This window comes from Coffea arabica, chromosome 8c, assembly GCF_036785885.1.
Source record: "Coffea arabica cultivar ET-39 chromosome 8c, Coffea Arabica ET-39 HiFi, whole genome shotgun sequence".
Lineage (NCBI taxonomy): Eukaryota > Viridiplantae > Streptophyta > Magnoliopsida > Gentianales > Rubiaceae > Coffea > Coffea arabica.
Window position 1 is genome coordinate 10,718,474 of NC_092325.1, and position 22,686 is coordinate 10,741,159.

Here is a 22,686-nt window from a genome sequence, read left to right on the forward strand (position 1 = left end):
TATGGAGTGTCTAGTGTATAAAAAGCACATATTCCCAAACATGACTAATTATATGGGACAGAGAGAGTAATTTGTTTTGAACAAAACCAAATGTCAAAAAATTACAGAAAACCACATGTTAAGAGAAGATGGGCTAAATCCATACGCCTTTGTTCAAATTCCATGATTGGTACAATTTTTAGTGCTAACGCTACAAGTTATTAATGCTAATGGTGTAAGTTATTAGTAAAATACTTTGGGACAAAGAATTTATGTACACATGCAACTATAGAATATAAACAAAATATTTGATCTTGTGCAAAAAAAAAAAAAAAAAAAACCACATGTTTTTGCACTGGCCTTGCAAATTAATCTTGTTCGGCCTTTCACTCTGTGGGCTGTAGGACGTGGGCTGTGGGTTTAAGGAATAAAATCATCCGGACCACCAATGTATTCGAAAGAAAGAATGTGGAGAGCAACTTCCTTTTTCTTCCCTCGCTTCTCTTCTCCTTCCTTCTCTTCCAGGTACCCAAACTCACATACCAGTTACTACTATATGTGCATGGTTTTAATGGAATTTTCAATACTTGAATACAAATTTTAATTGGGCCATTTGGGTATTGGGGTTGTTGCTCCTGCCTCAATTTTTGATGATTTTGTGAGGAATTGTTGAATAAAAAAGATGAATATGTTGATTAATTGTAGAACTATTGCAAACTCATTATTCTGAAAAACCATTGATGAATATTTCTTTTCTTGTTTAGCTTGAAAACTATAACCATCCCAATTTTAATGCCTACCATTTTATTGAGAGAATGCCATATTAGTTTTGATAGTTTTGGTAGCCATAAGCTATAGTGCAGTGAGAATTGGAAGTTTAGACCTACTTTAGTTTGTTGATATGTGTTTTTGGTTTAAAAATTGACCTTTTTCCTGAAGATTTGATGCAGTTTTAGTATAGTTCTTGTGGATTGATAAAATCGTTTTGCAGTACAATTTGTTTGTGCAAAATGAGCTACAAAGCAGGTCCTGTAATACCCAAATTTATTCCTGTTGAGACAAGTGAAATTACATCAATAAGTAAGCCTGACGGTAAGTTTCTGGATTTGACTTTTTCGTCCTTTGATCTTTAATTTGTTCTTGCTGGTTGATGTAATGGATTGTACTATTTACAGGCATGAGGTTCAGCCTTGTGTCATATAACGTTCTGGCTCAGGTGCGTGGATGAAGGTTATAAGTTGGTTGAATTTCTTAGTTTCTCTCAAATTAATTTTTAAGCACTTTATCTGATTTGCATTAAAATTATTTGGGAATAATAGAAACACGTGAAATATTAGCAGAATTGTGAAGGTCAAGCACAATAGATGGGATGCTGTAATTTGGGTGGTTGAACCTCATCAATATCAGGTGCCCACGTATAGGGAATCAAAGAGATGTGGAGTTTGAATGGGTGGGAAGTTTTCTTCATGGCTCAAGCTTCAATTGGATAGGGACCCACAAGTTTTTGTTTTGCCTGTGGGAATTCACATGAAAAGGAACGAGGACTAATAAATGCATGAAGTGCTTTCTGAGCCTAACATGAAAGTGGATATTTGGCATGTGTGGATTGGGGCTTGTTTTTGCTTCATGAACACTTTTGGCACGCACATAATACTGTGATTAGTACAATTTGACTCGGTAGTTTTCTATTATAGTCTTGACTTAAGCATCCCAAACAAATACAGTTCAAAGTAAACTGTTAGGCAGTTTTGCACGTTCAATTATGATTTTACTGTATTGCTGTTTATTTGAAATCAATTATTCAACTTTAAGAATCTTTTCTTTACTCATTCTTCTGCTTTAACTTGGACAGAATTTGGTTAAAAGAATGATTTCCTAGTTATCTTGTTGACTATAAAGATATTTTTTCTGCTGCTAAGTTGGTACTTTCATTTGTGTTTGCTCTTCTTACAAAAAGAACATATTGGGTAATAGAAGAAAGCTATAAGAAATTTGGTTAGGAATATCTCAGATAATGTTTAAGGGTTTTACAATTGGTTTAAATTGTTGAATTATCTTCTGAAAGTTGGAACTGATCTTATTCTAGTCCCTAAGCATTTAGTGAATTGACTTGGTCCTAATTCCTTCAAATTTATGCCATATTTTTGCCAAAGGTTTATTCAACTATTTTTCTACAGATAAAACAGTTCGAATGGTGTGGGTGCTTAAGTGGCAATGAGGTTTGCCAAGTACTAGTAGTACTAGTGTTAAAAAGATACAAAGGCAACTTGGAGGATGAATAATTGGTTAAGAGATTTTACAAATCTATCGTTTTTAGTTCTGAATTAAGTCATTTACAACAACAAAAAAAGATTTGTTTGAAATAACAAAGAAAATAAAAGTTTAGTTATCCTTATGAAATCTGAAAATAAACCAAAGATTTCAAAAGAAAGGTTTTACCACCCAAGAAATCAATTTGTGGTTTTTTGGGAACTGCAGTTCCAGGTGCTGTTTGGCTTTGTAAAATGTATTTAGGTCTTGTGTCTTTGAAGGCTATATCTGAATGATTTTTGCATGAAGTTGATTTTTTCCACTCATCCTATTACCAGTAATGAACCATCTGAAACAACTATGATATCCTCCGTTCTCATTCTATTTCATGAGCTGAATGCTTAGTTAACATGGTTGTCAATTAATGGAATTTGGACAGTTTCATCTTTTCGTAATTTTTCTAGTTTGTATAATCATTTTTAATTGCAGGCATACGTGAAGAGTGCTTTGTTTCCACACTCTCCCTCATCTTGCCTCAAGTAAATATATCTTCCACATTTGCTGTTTTATGTGATCTTTAAGTCCTCTCATTCCACAATTGTTTGTGAGTGGTATTTTCCCAAAAATTGGGTTGATTATGCGTTGTTCCTCTTGCTTACCAGAATCCTCTGAACCTTTTCACTTTGCATTGAAGTTAAGTTTTTTCAGAATTTCTGCATGCCTTAAACATCACTAACATTTGAGCTCTATCTCATTTATAATGTTTGTTGATTATGTCAAGTGACATGGAAATTGGGCCCTACATTAAAGCTAAAGGAGAAACATCATAGATCCTATCATAATTAATGAACAGAAAAAATTTCTTTGCTGCTGCGCTGCTTGCTTTTGTGTTGAAATTCTTGAGCATTCAGTTCCAGATAAGATGTATTGACCTCTTAAGTTAATTTTCTCGGTACTTTATTCTGTTCAGTTTGCTTGGTTTTCTTTTGCAACCATCAAACTAACAGCCTTTGCTGGAAGAACTCTTGTATGATTTTTCTTATTGTTTAGGATAATAAAGTGTTCAATCTTTAGGTTCGTTTCATTTAACTTCATCCTTAATTATGTCAGAAATAAAATTATGTAATCTGTTTCGACAACCTTGGTTTAAGTAGTCTGTTAATCTAGTGCATGCTTATCTGGATCTTTTATTTTCAATCACGTGCTTGTAACTTTTACACTGGTACTTAAAGAGCATGTGTTTTTCAACAGATGGAAAGCTCGATCTCAAGCAACATTGACAGTTCTCAAGAATCTTGGAGCAGATTTTCTTTGCTTACAGGTTTCCGTATAGTATTTCTCAACTCTTAGGACAGCATTTTTCTTCTACACTCTTGATCTTCATAGCTTCTCAGTGTTCTTTGTTTTCCATGACTTAGGCATTCTTCGTTGAGTAATATCTTGGTTCATGTATACCAGGAAGTAGATGAGTATGATAGCTTCTACATGATGAATATGGAGAATCTTGGCTACTCAAGTATCTATGTTCAAAGAAGTGGACAAAAGCGTGACGGATGTGCTATCTTCTATAAACGTACCAGGTATATCCTGCAATGGTGATGCCTGATATCAATGGGTTTGACAGTGCTACTTTCATGTTTGCTTTAACCGGAAGATTGATTTCTTAGTTCTTCAAATGTAAAAATGTACTTAAACTGACTTTTCTGGAAGTGGATATCTTGAATCCTCTAGTATGCATTTCTGAAAATTTATTTAATTTGCTGCATAAAAAGGATTTCTCATTATTAGACTTTTTTCTCAGCTCATTTAACATTGCAAAAATGTTTTCTGATTTTGTATGTGATTGGTTTAAGTCAAACTTTGCATTAAACCAGAAATTGAAAATGTATAAACTGTTTGTCTTATAAAGAGTCTTTCTCTGGAGCCAACTTGCGTGGATGCCCTGGATAATTAGACATTAAGATCATGCAAACATGTCATTCTGATTTTTTTTTTCAAAGGCTTCTTGCATGCATTCATGTCACCAAATTTTACATATTTTCATGCAAATAAAAGTGAAATTATTTATAGTCTTGCCGTAATGTTGGTTTCAGTTTATCTCATTTATATTTAATAAAAGTAGGATTTAGTTGGTTATGTTCCTAATCAGGATCATATTTTCATAGGGTTGTTTCCTGGCCTTTTTGTCTAGTATTAAAGTTGTATATGTACCGTGTTACCATTTAAAACACACATTGTCAGTCTCAATCACAAGAAGTAGCTGATGCAGAAATAGATGTTCTTGAATATTCATTTTGTGGATGTAGGGTAGACAAAATCACAAACTTGTTACAAAACACAGTTCTTTAAAAGTTCTTCTCTGACCTTCAGTTTCGGTATTTTATTAGTGCAGAGCTGGTCTTAGAGCAAGCAATAGATTACAATGATCTCATAAGCTCTATTGAAGATACAGCAGCTTCATCTGGTGATAAAGATGGTGTTTCAATACCAAGTGGAAACGCTGATAATGAATTAAAAGATGGTAAACGTGCACTATTTATACCATTATTAAGCCTTTTGATAACTCTACTACGTTTCCTTCTTAAATTAGTTACATTTCTTTTGGACAAAATGGAAACTAGATGTACTAAATAAGAATGTTCATATGTTACAAGACTCTTAGGCGTTGTTTGGATTGCATTTTTCTGGATTTTTTTGTAGAAAAATTACTGTAGCGATTTGATATATGTGAGGTAAAAAGGTGATTGGGAAATGTGTTCACGGAAAACGTAGCAATTTTTTTTTGGAAAATTGCTGTCCAAACAAGGCCTTAATCTGGAAGTGTGACAGTATGTCATAATTCTATATCTATGGGACATAGAATTATCAACATCCTTGCATAGAAGTTCATGCTTGCAAATTTCAGAAATTTCTAGACAATATTGTGTTGTAGAAAGGTAGTTGTTGTGCCCTGTTTCAGTGATTGGTTTCTTCCTTTATTTTTTGATTACTTGGATGTGTACTCCCAGCAAAGTGTTTATGGTTAATGCATATAATGCTTCTTCATTGATTCTATTAGAATATGAAGTTAAAGGAGTAACTGTTTCTTATCCACAGTTAGGAAAAGAAGCAAATTTTGATGTGTGTTGTAATTAAGTTTCAGGGAGGAGATTATTTTGGAGCTTTGTTAGGTGCTTTGTATGTTGAAATGGGATTTGTCCATGCTAAGTAGTTTGTAGATTATCGATTCCTTTCATTAGATGTTTGTTAATACTTGAAAGATTCACTCAGCATGTTGCATTGACATGCTAGTTTCTCATATTTCCTTCTCTTAGTACCAGTTGCATATGGAAGCTCTTTAAATAGTTGTACGTTGATGATATTGAGGAAAGATATGTTCCAAGTCTCGTTTGATATTTGAAGAAGTTTACTTACTGATTGAAAAGCAGGGATATGATAAATAAATTTGTTTTAATTTTTGCTTACTGTAAGAAGGCTAATGCATGGCCCTCTAGACAGGAGTTTAAGTTTGCAGAACTGGTATAAGTTCAGAGTGTTTCATGGTCCTGGGTTCATCTATTGTAGTTGGTCAAATGTATGCCTTTTCTGTCTCTGGTATTTCTCTCCCTGAATGTTTCTCAATCTCTCTGCATTATCTTTTGACAAATAATTTACAACCTAGTTATTTTTCATACTGGTCTCATTACATGCCACTTCTCTTCTCTGTCATAAGAAACAAATATAGCATTTTGGGGCTTCCAAAGCGTCAACATAACATGTATATACTGGCTTGTTATTTATTAAATATTTTGAAGTCTTCAACATCATAAATTCTCGAACAGAAAAAAGTTGTTAGCTATAACAATTATAACTGTTAGTACTGTCCCCTTCCTGACACACTACAAGGAGTTGTGCATATAGTTGCTATGATACTTTCATACACATCTTCCTGCTGAAGCCTGTCTAACTGAACTTATTTGACATATGGTGTTCCTATGCTACAACTTGAGATTCTTTTTGAGATGCAGATTTGTGTAAAGCTCCAGGAGATCATGGTGATCTTAATGATCCTCGCGTTAGACTGAAACGTGATTGTGTTGGTGTCATGGCAGTCTTTAAACTCAAAGTTCCTTCCTGTGACCCTATTATCATTGCCAATACCCACCTTTACTGGTAATCCATGCAAATTACTATTGTCCATTTTGTTTGGTGGTTTCTGTGGCATTTGTCTTGTCCATCCTGAGATCAATGATGGGCATCTTAACTTTGTTGCTTCAGGGATCCAGAATTGGCTGATGTCAAGCTTGCACAAGCTAAATATCTACTTTCCTGCTTAGCTCAATTTAAGCAGCTAGTTTCTAGCCAATTGGATTGCACACCTTCCATAATCGTGGCTGGTGACTTCAATTCAGTCCCTGGAGATCAGGTTTTCTTTCAACTTGTGTGTTTTCGTTTGGATTTTCTGTTGTTTGCTGTGCTGTTTGTGTGGATGGTATTTGATTCCTATATATCCCATATGGTATGTTCAGCATTTTATTGTTACTCAAAGAATTCATTGATAATGATACTTGACTCAAAGAATCACCCAGCTTGTGTCCATTTACGCTTTTATGGGGGCCTTTTCTGTATTTGGCCCACCTTTGTCCTGGTTGGGTGTGGTTTATACATGTGCTGGACTGAGTTTGGGGTGACTACTGAGCTTTTATCCCAATCATGTTATGCACATGCTCTTTCCATAAGGATGGGGACACTAATAGAAAGTATGCATTTTGAAGTTTGTGGACATGCAATCTTGAGCCCTTAATACTATGAATTTGATGCTTGGACGCTAAGGCCTTAGTATAATGTTGTGGGCATGCATCTATGCCACTAGGATGTGTCTCACAATTTACATGTCTGGTCAGTAATAATATGTGTGTTAATAACTGCAAACAGATATATGGCCTTTTGTATTGTCTTTCATCATATGTCAAACAATTGTGTGTTTGAGCAAGGTTTACTAAGGCTTTAGGGCTTCAGATACTGCAAAAATAATATGCTGCAGCACCAAGCTGCTGAGATGTTGATGGACTTGTTGGATAGCTTATCAAGGTTCATGGTAAATAGTTCATGCCAATACTAGGTTAAATCTGCAGTAGTGGAAGAATGATGAAGAAAAGATTAAGGAACTTGAGAGATGACTCCTGGAAACTTCCATGCATAAAAAATGCCATAATATAACCTGAAGAAGGAGGCTAGAGTTTGCAGGAACTTTTATTGACTGAATTCTGTCTCTGTTGGAAGAGAAGTACATTATCTAAGACTCCAAAATCTTTTTCTACCTTGACCAGGATTTACTTTTTTACAAACACAAAGTAAGATTCTTTTACTAAACCAATTGAGGCCTTAAAATGGTTCTCAACTTTGATTCTAGGACAAAGACACACCAGGAAGCATTTATATGTATGCGCGTTTGTACGAATATCAAAATTGCATAATTTCCTGCAAAACAGAAAATTTTTCATTAGCCTTTGTAATAGAAAAACCAAAATAGACTACACAATTATGCAACTAAGTGCCCATGTCTTGCTAAAGTAAACTTCACCTTTTCCATTTTCCAATGAATCCATTCAGTGCTTGAGCAAAATTTTGGAGAGCTTGTATATTCACACACTATCTGTTGGCTGCATGAGTATGTCTACTCATTTGTTTTCTCTGGTTAATTTTTTTTTTTGTCATTAGGTAGTATTCAAGTTAAAGTCCTTTAAGCTAAAAATTCCAGATAAAGGTGCACTTGCTGATAGGTGTTGTGAACTATTTTTCTTTCAGAACTTGTGTTAAACATTAAACTACTAGGATAGAATTATTTCTTAGAATCATATTATCCATGTGATTGTTCATCTGTTTTCTTTCCTGGCCAAATCAAGGATTTGGGGCTTCTTGCAATGCTACTTAAATATATGAGTCCATTTTAAAATAAAACTAGTTAAACATTTTCCCACGAAATACTCTAATAAAAGCAAATATCACTTTTTTTTTTTGGATCTTCAATGATTAAATATGCTCTTCTCTGTGTGTATCTTTAGGTAATCAATCATTATACTATCAATTTGTACTGGTATACAGTTTGCTTTAAATATTTTCTTCTGAGATTCAAGTTTAGTGCCGTAATTTTTATAAGATCTTAAAATGAGCTTTAATAGGATGCTGTTGCTGATTGTTTTTAGCTGGTAATTATGATTTTTAAATGAGACTTCTGTTATTTCAGGTGTATCAGTACCTTGTTTCTGGCTCGTCTTTGCCTGAGCATCTGCCAGAAAGTTCGGATGATCAACCCCTTCCTCTATCTAGTGTTTATGCCTACACAAGAGAGGAACCACACTTTACAAACTGCACTCCTGGGTTCACAGGAACTCTCGATTATACCTTATTTTCTCCTACTGGAGATGTAAAGCCAGTCAGTTTCCTTGAACTTCCAGAATCAGAGTCCCCTGATGTGATAGGTGGATTACCAAATCATTATCACCCAAGTGATCATCTCCCAATTGGTGCTGAATTTGAAGTTCTCCAGTAGTTGACGTCTGAGCTTTAGTCTACAAGCACATAAAAAATGCTTCGGGTGATCCCTCGATTTACTAATTTTTCCGGTTTGAGGTCCTTCATTCTCATATATTTGGTAGAACTGTAGCAGTTCCAGTCCCCAAGTTTTTCGTTGGTCCTATTTTATTGATTCTGTGAAAATTTTGGAGAAACTTCACAATTCATTGATCCACTTAGTGGAAATAGCGTTAGGAGTTCTTTCCAGGAGTAGGTTATTTCTTTTGGAGTGCGTGTGCGCTAGCGCTAATGAATACATCTCTTTTGCTGCTTCAATTTTTGTTTAATAGGCAGTCTCCCTGCCTTGAGCTGTATGTAATTTTCACCTTCTTGATTGAAATGCATTGCTTTTCCCTCATCAAACTTGAGTTTTTTTTTTTTTTTTTTTTTTAATATTAGAGTAGCTTCACATTTGATGTGTTCAAAAAGTACACATCAATTTGATTAACAAGAAGTACGGTATCTGTTTGTCTTCAATTTGGTAGCCAACAAGCACCAAAATTTTAAGGATTAACTTTTTATGTGCTGATAGTGTAGTAATTTTTTCACACTAGCAGCTACAGAAGTATATTACATGCGTATGATTTGAATTTCAAGTTTAAATTCATGTCATGTGGCGTGATCAAAACTTGCTTGTATAAAGAATTTTTTACATTAACAGTGTATAAAAAATATACTCAAATTTTAATGGTTTGTTAATTATTAGGCTCTCACTTGGAGGCTAGAACATGGCAAACTCCAAGTGTTAAGGTAGCTACTTCTTGGGGAAGCAGATGGTTGATGTTTTATGACCAGAAGCAGCAGCAAGTATTTTAATGATTTTATTGAGGTCCAGGGTTCTTAGGCAAAGATACATCCATCGCCTCGAGTCTTAAAATCTATAGATTTGTAATCATAAATTTGAAGCCCTCTTTTTTAACTTAATATTATTTTTCTAAACACTAACAATTTGAGAACCTTCTGATATTTGCAATGGAATTTAAGTTTCTTCCTAGAAATTATTTAAGTACAAGAACATGCAGTAATAACTATTACTAAGAGATGTGGTGAATCCTTTTCTCCAGAAGTTTAGACTAGCAAAAGTTTGTTTACAAACCGTGAAATTCCTCGTTTAAGAGGATTTTTGTTTGGGCAAATTATCCAATTGGCCCTTTAACTCTTTGTTTAGGTAAAATTAAGCCCCTCATCTATTTTTTTCTGACTTTAAGCCCTTGAACTTGTAAAACTGGTAAAACGTGGCCCTTTTAGCCAGTTTCTCCGGTTTTGCAACCGGAGAACCAATTCACACGAATGCAACTTTAGTTCTTCAAAGGGCATTTTTGTCCGCATATTGTAAACAAAAAGCGCACAACTCCTCCACCTTCCCTCCATTTTCCTAACCCAACCCAACTGCAAACTTCACAGCAACAGCCTTACCCATTTTCATCTTCTCCATTTTCATCTTCTCTTGAGGATCTTTGCGGAGGGAGAAGAGCAAGAGAGTTAATTCCTACTTGTCGGGTTTGGGTATCATCGACATTGAAGCAACAATGGAGGGGTGGCAAATCAGGCCAGAAAATGAATACTTTGATCCTATCCTCGCTTATGGTATGTATATTTGTTGGAACCTTTAAATGTGAAATAGGTAGCATATTTAGTGGTCAGATGGGTGAAAAGAGTAAAATTTTGGTGGTGGGGGTTACTGAAAGTGACGTGCCAGTGGTCCTAGATGTGGGGGTATGGTGGTGGGCACCAAAGTTTGTTGTTTAGATGTTCAAAAAGTGTAGGGATTGATGAATAATTAGCATTTCATTAAAAGTTGGAACTTTTGTATTGTTTAACTTCGATTTAAGCATTACATTAGGGTTTCCCCTTGATAAAAAGTATGTGAAAAAGAAATTGAAATTTTAATTAATTATATTTGAATTTGAATAGTATATTTATCTGCATTTGTTGTAGCCCAACTTGTATTGAAACAATATATTCATATTGATATGCAGATCCAGAATGTGAAATATTTAGCATAAGATTACACCATGGGGGAAGAATAAATTGGGAAAATTATGTCAGTTATGAGAATGGAGAAGTGGCCTACATAGATATGTGTGATGCTGAACGTATGTCAATGCATGAGTTGAATAAAATGGTTGGAAAAGTTGGTCATCGTAATGCAACCATTTTATACTATTACCTTGAACCAGTTGCAGACATGAGGACTGGTTTGAGAGAATTGTCTACTGATACCCATGTTAGGACATTCTGTGACTGGGCATATAAATTCAAGGTGATGGAAGTGTATTGCCATCATCTGACAGACCCAGAAATTGAAGAATTGAAAAATACTGTAATAATAGAGTCACCAGACAAGGGGAAAAAGAAAACTGGAGTTGTCATAGAGGAAGTAGATGAGGAAGAATGCATAACTAGATATGTAGGTACTGGGAAGAGTAGTAGAAGGGATTGTATGGTTGGGAATGTAGGGGGTGAAAAAAGAACAAAAAACAGTCAAAGGGATAGTAATGTTAGGCCAGTAGAAGGTGTAGATACGGTTGAAAAGGTAGGGGGTGCAAAAACAGCAAAAAGCACTCATGCAGCTAGTAATGTTGGGACAGAAGAGGGTGTTCATGAAGCTGACTATGGTGGTGGTGAACACGAAGGTGAACATGAAGCTGACTATGGTGGTAAACAGCAAGGTGAACATGAAGCAGAGGGTGAAAACATAGATGATGAATCTGAATCACAAGTAGAGGAAGAAAATGATAGATTCAGTGGTGCCAATGACTATGGTGGTGAAGAGATTATGCTGCACATTTTGAATTCGAATGCTGATGGTTGTGGTGAAACTTCACAGCAACAGCAGAGAGATGAAACAATTGACCAGACGCAATATTCAGAACAGGAGAATGTTTGTGGAAGGCAAACAGAAACTGACTTGGAAACACAACAGCAAGGTGCGAGAAAGAAACAAGTTAGGAGAAAGAGAACCAGATCAGCAGAACAAACTAGCCAGGCACCAGAGGATATAGATTCACTCCAACAAGATTACATCCCTGATCACCTGAGCAGTGACAATGACTCTTCAGATGATGAATTCAAAGGGAGATACAAGGACTTTGTCCTAGAGAAATTCCTCAGGGATCCCAAATTCGAGATTGGGATGAAGTTTGAGTCAAGAGCACAATTCAAATCTGCTGTGACCGAGTATGGGATTAGGATGGGTAAACCTGTTTGGACTAGTAAAAATGAGCCCACCAGGGTGAGGGCCAAGTGCAGGGAACCATGTAAATGGTTTGTATTTGCTTCAATAGAAAAGGCTCTGGGCACAAAGGACTTGGTAGTAAAGAGTCTGCATGATGTCCATGAAACATGCAGCCATGCATGGAAAAATAAGAATATTATAGCCAAGTGGCTGTCTGACAGGTATGTAGAGAGGATAAGATCAAATAACAATCTGCCAACAAGAGAGTTAAGGCAAACAGTCCATGAAGACTACCAGGCAGAAGTATCTAAGCATGTTGCAGCTAAGGCGAAGACACTAGCTATAGAGAAGATCAAGGGGTCAGCTGAGTCATAATACAAGAAAATATGGCAATATTGTGAAGAAATTAAAAGGACTCATCCTGGCAGTACAATGGAGGTTATGTTCACTCCATTTAGAGAACCTGGATGTAATCCAAGGTTCATGAGGATGTACTGCTGCCTTGGCCCACTGAAGAAAGGCTTTAAAGATGGGTGCAGACCTATTTTGTGTTTGGATGGATGTCATATTAAAGGTAGGTACCCAGGCCAGCTGTTGACAGCTATTGCAGTGGATCCCAACAACGGCTTTTGGCCAGTTGCATGGGCAGCTGTTGAAAAAGAGGCCACGGAGCAATGGAGATGGTTCCTAACCCTCTTGAGTGGCGACCTGGAAATACAGAACCAGGGACATTATACTTTCATGTCCGACCAGCAGAAGGTAAAAGTTTAATGAGAGATCTAAAACTTTTATTCTATGGTTTTATAGCAGATTTTAAGCCCCTGAACTTTTAGTGTAGGTAAAAACAAGCCCCTTAACTTTTAGTGTAGGTAAAAACAAGCCCCTCAACTTTTAATATAGCATACTTGTTGCCCTCAAACTAACCACTTGGCTGGTATATCTAACTTATACCTGTTGTGATATTTTTTGTAGGGACTAGACAGAGCACTCGCAGAGGTTCTACCAAATTCTGAACACAGATACTGTGTTCAACACATGTATAGGAATTTAAAAAAGAAACATCCAGGATTAGGTTTAAAGGATCGATTGTGGCATATAGCAAGCACCACAACAGTGGAACATTTCAACCAAGCCTTGGATGACCTTGAAGCCTATGACCAAGAAGCACATGCATGGGTGAAGAAGGGACCACACCCTCAACATTGGTGTAAGGCCTTTTTTTCCAAACATACACAGTGTGATATGTTGGTTAATAACTTGTGTGAATCATTTAATGCCCATATTTTAGAGGCTAGGGACCAGCCTATTATTTCTATGATGGAGGCTATTAGGGAATACCTCATGGAAAGGATCCAAAAGAGAAGGGCAGCAATGGAAAAATACAAGTTAGATGGTGGACCACTCATTAGATCGATTGTGGAAGAAAGGGTCAAACATGCAGCACAATGGGAAATAACATGGAATTCAAGCTCAGGTTATCAAGCAAAAGGGCCACGGGGAGCCCAATTTGCTGTTGACCTTGACAAAAATGAGTGCACCTGCAATCTGTGGGCCTTGAGTGGCATTCCATGTTCCCATGCAATTGCTGCTCTACATAGAGCTAAAAAGGATCCCTACAAAATGTTGGCTAATTGCTATCATAGGGAGGTATTTTTTACCATCTATGATAATGTGTTGCAGCCTATTAATGGAGATATTCAGTGGCCACAGTCAGACATGCTGGAGTTGGATCCACCAGCAAGTGTCACTCAACCTGGTAGGCCAAAGAAAGCTAGAAAGAGAGATGTTACAGAAGGAAAAGATCATGGCAAAAGGTTACGAAAGAGGGTTGTAATCCACTGTAGAAAGTGTGGAGGGATTGGACATAATGCTAAAACTTGCAAGAATCCTCCTAAGTCATCTACTGAACAGCAACCTTCTCAACAACCAGCACCTACTGGACAACCTTCTCAACAGCAGCAGCATGAAGCACCAACAAAAAGACGACGTGTGCGTTTGCACTTCATTATAACTTTCAGCCTGTTTGTGACCTTTTTTTGAGATCTGAAATGCTTTCTTTAATTTGTAGGTAAGCAAGAATCAGGGACAAAGAAATCAGTCCCAGCCTTCTCAGCAGCCACCAACACAGCAACCTCAGTCCCAGCCTTCTCAACAGCAGCCAACACAGCAACCTCAGTCCCAGCCTTCTCAACAGCAGCCAACACATCAACCTCAGTCCTTCTCAACAGCAGCCAACACATCAACCTCAGTCCCATCCTTCTCAACAGCAGCCAACACATCAACCTCAGTCCCAACAATCCACCTCAAGGCCAGCAGTTCATAGGAACAAGAGAAGTACATCAAAAAGGCCACTGACAGAAGCAGACAAAGGTTTTATTAATCTCAACTATGCTTATTTGGGTAAAGATCCACCTTTCAATGTTGGAAACTGGCAGGGAAGAGGTGGAGGAAGAGGAAGAGGCAGGGGAAGGGGAAGAGGAAAGGGTCCATCTGGAACAAGTTCTTGAAGTATTCTTGGACCTGCAAATATTTTTGTGTGATTTTGTTGACTGTAAATGGATGTAACTAGAATGTTGAAACTATAAATGATATTTTTTTGAATAGGCTTTTGTGGGGAATCAAAGCATGTGCCTGTGCTTGGTATCTAGTAAGATGGACACAGGTCACTGCTTTTTGTGTATTTGTCTGTTTCCTATGACAGTGATTGTTGACTGTATTTACAGGCAAACACCATTGTAATTTCCTTTTGCTAATTATATTCTAATGTTATGCAGTTGCTCTCTTATATTTGTATGGTTTGGTATAGCAGTTTTTGTTGACTAGATAAATCAAATAAATCCAACAAAGCCCATGACATGCGAATTGGGATAAATAATTCTCATCACATTACTTGCCGAAAATTACAGTTAGCATTGATTGGGTTCAACCATACTTTCACACTAATCTGTGGGTACAACAAAGACTTGTTTAAGCTAAACAATACAATATACTTCTCCCTAACCATCTGCATCATACACCATAGATCCATTTGCTCCATCCATGGTTCTCAAAACTGACAGTTCCCCTATCCAATATGTTACACTTACACACTGCCCTTCATGTATCCTCTTCAATTTGCATAATCCCATTACATTTATTCCCAATTTGGAGCATCCCAAGAGAGACTCCACCTGCAATTTTTTTCTCTGTAAGCACCATTATTACAGCAACCAACCAACTTACCACAAAAACCCTTACAAGCAACTTGTTCAACCATTTTTGCCACCGCAGCTGCTTCTCTGTTTCTCTCAATTTTGCCTTCAACTTGGCAGCTTTTGCCTCGGATCTCGCGGCTGCAGTTTCAAATTCGTCTTTTTGCTTTTCTGTTGCATTGATCCTCCTTAGAAGGCCTGGTATCACCTCAATAGAACGACGGCACATCTCGTCGTCAATCCAATTCCAATACCCGCAGCCACCAATTTCTTCTGAGCAAACGGCGTACCTTCTTCCTGGATTTCTATCAGTCCAAGAAGTAATCATCTTCGTGACTTTACCGCAACGACAAGTAGGAAGCAGAGGGCCGCGATATTTGCGCATTTTTTCCTTCCCTTCACAAAGCTTTTACCTTTTCCCCCTTTTTTTTCCTTTCAGACTGCTCTTTTGCTTCAATGTCGATGATTTTCCGGCCTGATTTGTCACTCCTTGTTGCTTCAATGTCGATGATACCCAAAGCCGACAGTGCTGATTCTCTCTTGCTCTTCTCCCTTCGCAAAGATCCTTAAGGGAAGATGAAAATGGGTAAGCAAAATGTAGGAAACCTTTTCTCTTGCCACTCCATTGTTGCTTCCATTGTTGCTGTGAAGTAGGGTTGGGATAGAAAAATGGAGGGAGGGAGGAGTTGTGTGCTTTTTGTTTACAATATGCGGACAAAAATGCCCTTTGAAGAACTAAAGTTGCATTCGTGTGAATTGGTTCTCCGGTTGCAAAACCGGAGAAACTGGCTAAAAGGGCCACGTTTTATCAGTTTTACAAGTTCAAGGGCTTAAAGTCAGAAAAAAATAGATGGGGGGCTTAATTTTACCTAAACAAAGAGTTAAAGGGCCAATTGGATAATTTGCCCTTTTTGTTTCTAGGTGTTGCAAATACAAAAAGTAGAAAAACTTCACTAATCACTACTTAAACTAATGATGTGGCAGTTACCTCATTGGTTCCAGACATGACATTGTTTCAGGCTTTCAGCTCATCAGGAGCCACTAAACCCAGAAACCACTTACCCCTCTTCCCATATTTTGACTTTTGATGTAAATAAAACCAAGCCATGATGCTAAAGTAATGTCTAGTTGAGGATTAAATAGTAATTTTAGATCAACAGGAGAGGTAAGTTTAATATTAGGAAAGTGAAAGTAGCTTTGTAAACCCAAAAACCGCTTACCCTTCTTTCCCATATTTTGACTTTTGATGTAAATAAAAACAAGCCATGATGCAAAAGTAATGTCTAGTTGAGTAAATAGTCATTTTAGGTCAACAGGGGAAGCAAGTTCAGGATTGTGAAAGTAGCTTTGCATGAAGCCTTGGGGAGGGTGAAATTTTTTTTTTTCGTAAGTGAGAGATCTTGATCCAGGACCTTCTGCTTACAATAATCTCTCTTACCTTATCACTCAACCCAGTTTAACTCTTGCCCTTAAGGTGAATTGTTCCTAAATATAACCATACTTTCCATGGAAAAGTATGACACTTTTTATTTTGAAAGGCTTAATTGCATATTATCCCCTATAATTAGAAATTAGTGGCAACTCATTGCCTATATTTACAAAATTTACGAAATACCCTCCATTGATTCAAAGTCAAATGTATATGAGTAGCGAAAAGATAATTATGCCCTCATCTTAGAAAAATTATTCCATGGCTCTTTTTCATTTTCTTTTTTTCTTCTTTTCTATTATGTTTAGATTTCTTTTTGCTCCCCATTCATTTGTATTATAGTAAATAATTTTGACAATAGTGTGCTAAATAACTTCTTTTATGGAGGGAGAGATGGGTTGAGTAGCTCCAAAGGAAGGAGGGTAAGTGAAACGTCCTGAATTTGAGCTATTCTACTTACACTTAAAAATAAAAGTTAAAACAAACTTCTTTTATGATTAAACATTTATTGCTCTAATCTTATAAAAATATTTAATTATACTAAATCATCATAGGAAATTAAAAATAGTTTACATTTATGAAATTAATTTAAGTAATTTTTTGTTTGTCTTAAGAATTCTTTATTATGTATTATTAACAAAAGTCACATGTTAAGTATTACATTTTTATTTTTCTTTCTTTTTTCTTCTTTATCCTTTTCTTTTTCTCTCTTTATCCTCGCTAAAAATTTCTTTTGAGGCTTAAATATATCCTGTTAAATTTATCCTTGTTAACAATATATTGAATGTGTGATCTTACTGTGACTTTTATTTTGTAATTTTTAGGGGAAATTCTTAGAATCATGTATAATTCATAATTTGTACCTATAATTCATAGTTTATGTGATGAATTTAGTTTTTCTTTTCATAGCTCAATTGTTAATTAGTACTCTCTCCATCTTAATGAAAGTGTCATACTTTCATTTTTGTCCATTCCAAATTTATTGTCGGTCACCCAAAATGACATATAATGCACGGACAAATTTCCGCCTCCTACTATTACTTTTATACATAGTTATTAAACCCGACCCGGTCTAATAGTCGAACCGGTCAAACTGGTGAATTGGCCATTGGGTCGGGTTGGATTTTAAATTAGATCATTTGAACAAGCAAACAGTTGACTAGTCAACTATCCGGCGATTTGACCGGATTAAATCGAAAACTAGGCGGTTTTATGGAAAAAATTTGTTACTTTGCTAGAATTCAATTAGAACCTTGGACCTTTGGCCAATGCTATAACATGCTTACCACCAAGCAACTTCACCATATGATAATAGAGTAGCTTTCTTATAATATATAACCATTTTGTCAATTCTATTTTTTTTATTTCTCTAAAACAAATTTATTTGGAATCTTTTAATAAAAATTTATGACCCTCCAAACTCTATAAGTTATAAAATGGATTTCAAAAATAACATATTACATAATTCATTTTAAAGACAAATATTATTTTTAATAATTTTTTGAGCTTAAAATTCATAAATAAGTTAGATAATTACACTAAACATAAATAAAATTTTACACGTGAAGTTTGGTGTTTTACTAAATAACTTTATATTTGATTGATTCTTATATGAATTAATTATTTTATGGCAAATTAAATTAAATGAGCATTTGTTATGGCATTATTTATTACAATTTATATCATATATTTTATATCAAAAATTATGAATAATAATGTTTAAATATATTTAGTGACCATCGGTTCAACCACTCACCCACTAGTTGAACTAGTAACCCGTTGACCCACCTCCTTCGTTAGGTTTCTTCCTGGGCTGGTTTTAATAACTGCTTTTATAGCTTCATTTTACAATTTACTGGGCCATCAAATTTTGCCATCATTTGTTTGGCGAGCCACGGCTAAAACTTGCTAATTCCATAACACCAGTCAAGAACGTGGTCAAGCATAAACTAGTTTCTTTTGACAAAGAGTGGGATGCCCGCTCAGATTTTATCAAATAAATTTTAAAAAAGCAAGATTCAGAATTAGGGGTGAGCAAACAGTACAAATTCGGTAATTCAGTTAGTTGAATTCGGTGAATTCAGTTATTTGATTTATAGAAATTTAAACTGTTTTCAATTTCGAATTGGGTATAATCGAATTCATTTTGCAATCGATTTCGAATTCGGAAATGTTAATGAATTCGGTTAAAAAAAAACTGATTTTTTAAAAATTATTACTGATTTGATCCCCAAATTTATTCATAATTTAACCAATTACTTATGTTCTAATCATTTTGTGGTTTAATTTAAATGGTATTTATTTGATCACTTATACCTAGAATCCTTAGTCTATTATTTAGGGAACACATAAAAAATGATTAATTTAAACTAGAATAAACCTTAGACTGTACAATGATTAGTGATAATTTATGAATTTATAATTTACAATGATTAATAATAAGTAATATTAGTTACAAACTTACAAATTACAATGATTAGTGATAAGTTATATTAGTTACAAACTTATAATTTATTTCAAATCAAAATAAAACTTATTTACTCACATATGTTATTGTGAAAATCAATATACTAATACATTAATTTGCAACTCATATGCATTCACTTACACTGCTTAGTTGTCTTGTCTATACTTAAAACCTTAAGATTAGTGAATAGAGAATATGAATTTTTATGTTAAATATGTAATGTAAATTTAGAGCATACTAATACTTGCAAGTTACAGGTTACGCATTCAAATATTCAATAATTGAAACATGAATGATGTATCAAATTACCAATATCTAAATTCTAATTACTAATTATGTTTATTGTTTAATATTTAGTATTATACATATATGTATTAATTATTATCTAATTCTAGTCATGTTACTCATGTATAAAATAATAAGTATTATAGTTATGTTATGTTGTTATGTATTACTATATATTTGTATTATTATAGTCATATAACAATTACCAAATACTAAAATAATATATTGTACATTATTATATATTATTATTATTATAAGTACATGATAATACCATATACTAACAATTATTATTAGCATTTACCTATATAATACAATAATATATTAGTAGTATATACTAATACTAAATAGCATTTATCTATGTATTATATAATTTTATAAACTAATTTGGTATTTGAATGCGGTATTGCGGTACCCTATTTAATTTTATCGAATTTGAATGCGAAATCAGTTATTACCAAATTCATAATTTCATTACCTATTTCATACCATATTAGAATTCAATAAATTCGGTACGTACTGAATTTGTACCAAATTATCAAATACCCGATTTCAAATTACCAAATTGAATTTGAATTCGGTATGTACCGAATTTGCTCACCCCTATTCATAATGACATATAAACCTAATTTTCAATACAAGTCCTGCAAATCATAAATAAGGAGTACCACTCCTTTGTAATTAATGCCTAGGGAAAATGGCCAATTTAGTTTATAACCCTTTTTACTAAAACCAATTATGTCCCTAACTTTTATTTGCGGACAATGTATAGTGTATTTGGAACCCAAGTTTTTTGCCAAGTTTGTCTGCTACAAGTTTTTTAAAAACTTTAACTATAGTAATTTCAAAAAATTTCTCAAAGTTTTTAAACTATACACTTCAAAATATTAAAAAATCTACACATTTAAATTTTTTTTTAAAATTTCTATAGTAAGTTACAGTAAAATTTTATACAAACTCCAAAAAAATTCACTTTCCAAACAGGGCTGTAATACCTCAATTTTATTATCGACTCCAATTAAGAGTCTCTGCTATGGCGCCGCCACCTAAGAGTCACCCAACTCCTAATTCAACAAATTAAGAGTGGGTATTTTGGGAACTTCACATACGGATTGTATTAAAATCCAACAAAGACGTTAAAATCTTCGTTATTATTTCCCCCAAAAATGAAGATATCCCAAATTCTAAAGCTAGGGTTCATCCCAAATCTGCAGCTGCCCAAATTGCTCACCAAATCAATGCAATCAAACACATCTGAGGAGGAATCGAAACAAAGCAAAATTAAGCTCAGTTGTTGATAGAGTATCAAAGAATCTGGGATCAAATCAATCGAAATCAGGAGCACAGATTCGTGACGGAAAGCTGAATATTACAGTATAGACCAATTTGTGCATTTCCATTGCCATGAAGAATGCCGAATTGTGACGACATGGATGGAGTCAAATCCTTCTAGATTTCATGTCTGTAAAAATTACGGGGTAAAGTTTATGAAGAGCATAGATTATTGAAATTCAAGTATAGCAAATAATGTCAGAAATTGGGTGCTTGTAACCTTTTTTTGGGTTGTATGATCCACCCATATTCTAGCAAATGAAGAATATGATGGCCTGTTGTTGAGGGATCTTAGAAAGGCCAGGGGGAGAAAATTCAAGATTGAATCTTGAGATCGGCAAATTGAGAGCAAGGGTAAAAATGCTATTCATGGTTTGTGTCAGCGGCTGCATTTTAATTTTTGTTGTACTTGTTGGCAATAGAAGGCAGAAGCAGGGCCTACTGGAGCTGAAGATGTTGAATTAGAACTATGGTAGATACTGCAGCTTTGCATTTGATGGCTAATGATAGGGTTGATGTAGTCTTTGATTGTATGATGTAGCTTTTGTTTTTAATTGTATGTTGGAAAATGTCTAGTTAATGTATTAGCTTGATTATGTTGAATATGGCAAAATATGCGGCTTCACATTCCAGTTCTAAAACTATTATTTTCCTCAATGGTTGGTAATGAGTGCTGCAAATGTCCCTGCCAAAGTGATGCACATTGATAGATTTAAACAATTCCTGTTGCATCTCAAAGACAAGTTTTACAAGCTGAATAGCATAAGAAGAAAGCAGCTTCAATGTCTCTAACAATCCATAAACTGATCATCAGTCCCTAAACGCTACTCCTAAGTCCTAACCACAAAAGGTTTACATATATTGACCACAAAAGACATCTTTAGCAAAATATTGTTCCTAAAACTAATGTCCCTTGTGAACCAAAGCACCTTCAGCTGCTAGACATTTTCAATAGCAAGGCATGTTCAGCAGGAAGAGGTCAACAAAGGTTCTCCAGCGTCAATCTCTAACCAATTACACCTGTGGTGCATCATTTGGTTCATCCAACAATTTGTGGTCCTGCACATGGAGATAAAATCTAAACGCCGGCAATAACTGTTTTCCAGCAAACCAGAATACGCTATATGTGTATCGTAACTCACCTTTTGCTTTCTCCTTTTCATTTTTGGTGTGGGACTACCATGCGCGTTACATGGATCATCCACTGCCATGAGTTATCTCCACTCTTGCGACTGCAAACAGCAGCAAGTGTAGCCTGGAACACGACAAAAATAATAGCATGTAGTTTTTCCCACCTTTCGACAGCTTGGGAACCTTTCGCTGCACACTTTCTCCTTCCAACGCCCTCCGCTTCCTTGTCCATATCAATAACTTTCAATTTTGGCCAATTTACTCTCCACTAAAACACTAGATTTTGTCTGCAATGTTTTATCAGTTAATTTTTGGGAGAATAAAGAACGAGTTGCTGAAGTTGTTCTTTTTTTAGTGTTTTTTGTTCGATTTTAATACAATTCATACATGAATTTCCAAAAATACCCCTTCTTAATTGTTGAATTAGGCGTCAAGTGACTTTTAGGTGGTGGCGTCACCGTAGAGACCCTTAATTGGACCCGATAAAAAAGTTGAGGTATTACATTATCCATGAATAAAAGTTGGGGATGTAGTTGACTTAAGCAAAAAAAGGTTAGGGGACTAAATTGGCCATTTTCCCTAATGCCTATGAGAGCAATGAATTTAAAGGAAGTGCTACTAATCTAGTTGCGAAATGCCTCTGATATGGATCGATGGATCCATGGCACTGTCGGTAGATGAAGTTTGAGATGCGCTTGCTCTTTTAGCAAGATCATTCGCAGTTGAATTGATCTCCTTGTAACAGTGCACTAGAGTAAAATCCACTTGTTGGAGTAAGGATGTGTTGTAAATAATGAAGTATTTCAAAAGATGTTATCTCTTTTCCTGAAGTAAAATTTATTTGAAATGTTTACCGGGATAAAGTTTTATCTCTTCATCATCAGATACGATT

General features: G+C 35.2%; 2 protein-coding genes across 2 annotated transcripts; both read left to right on the forward strand.

Moving 5' to 3' along the window:
• The first annotated feature begins 364 nt into the window (after positions 1-364).
• On the forward strand, positions 365-9,147 carry LOC113707433 (carbon catabolite repressor protein 4 homolog 4). Its single transcript, XM_027229765.2, has 10 exons — positions 365-504; positions 971-1,071; positions 1,155-1,195; positions 2,719-2,768; positions 3,481-3,550; positions 3,688-3,809; positions 4,617-4,750; positions 6,237-6,381; positions 6,487-6,634; positions 8,456-9,147. Exons 1-10 carry the CDS (start codon positions 428-430, stop codon positions 8,759-8,761), a joined length of 1,194 nt encoding a protein of 397 aa, XP_027085566.1. The 5' UTR covers positions 365-427; the 3' UTR covers positions 8,762-9,147.
• A 3,247-nt stretch (positions 9,148-12,394) lies between these two features.
• LOC113705789 (uncharacterized) lies at positions 12,395-14,002 on the forward strand. The gene is made up of 2 exons (XM_027227698.2): positions 12,395-12,721; positions 12,935-14,002. The coding sequence occupies exons 1-2, from the start codon at positions 12,395-12,397 to the stop codon at positions 14,000-14,002; spliced, it is 1,395 nt and encodes a 464-aa protein (XP_027083499.1).
• Positions 14,003-22,686: the final 8,684 nt, after the last annotated feature.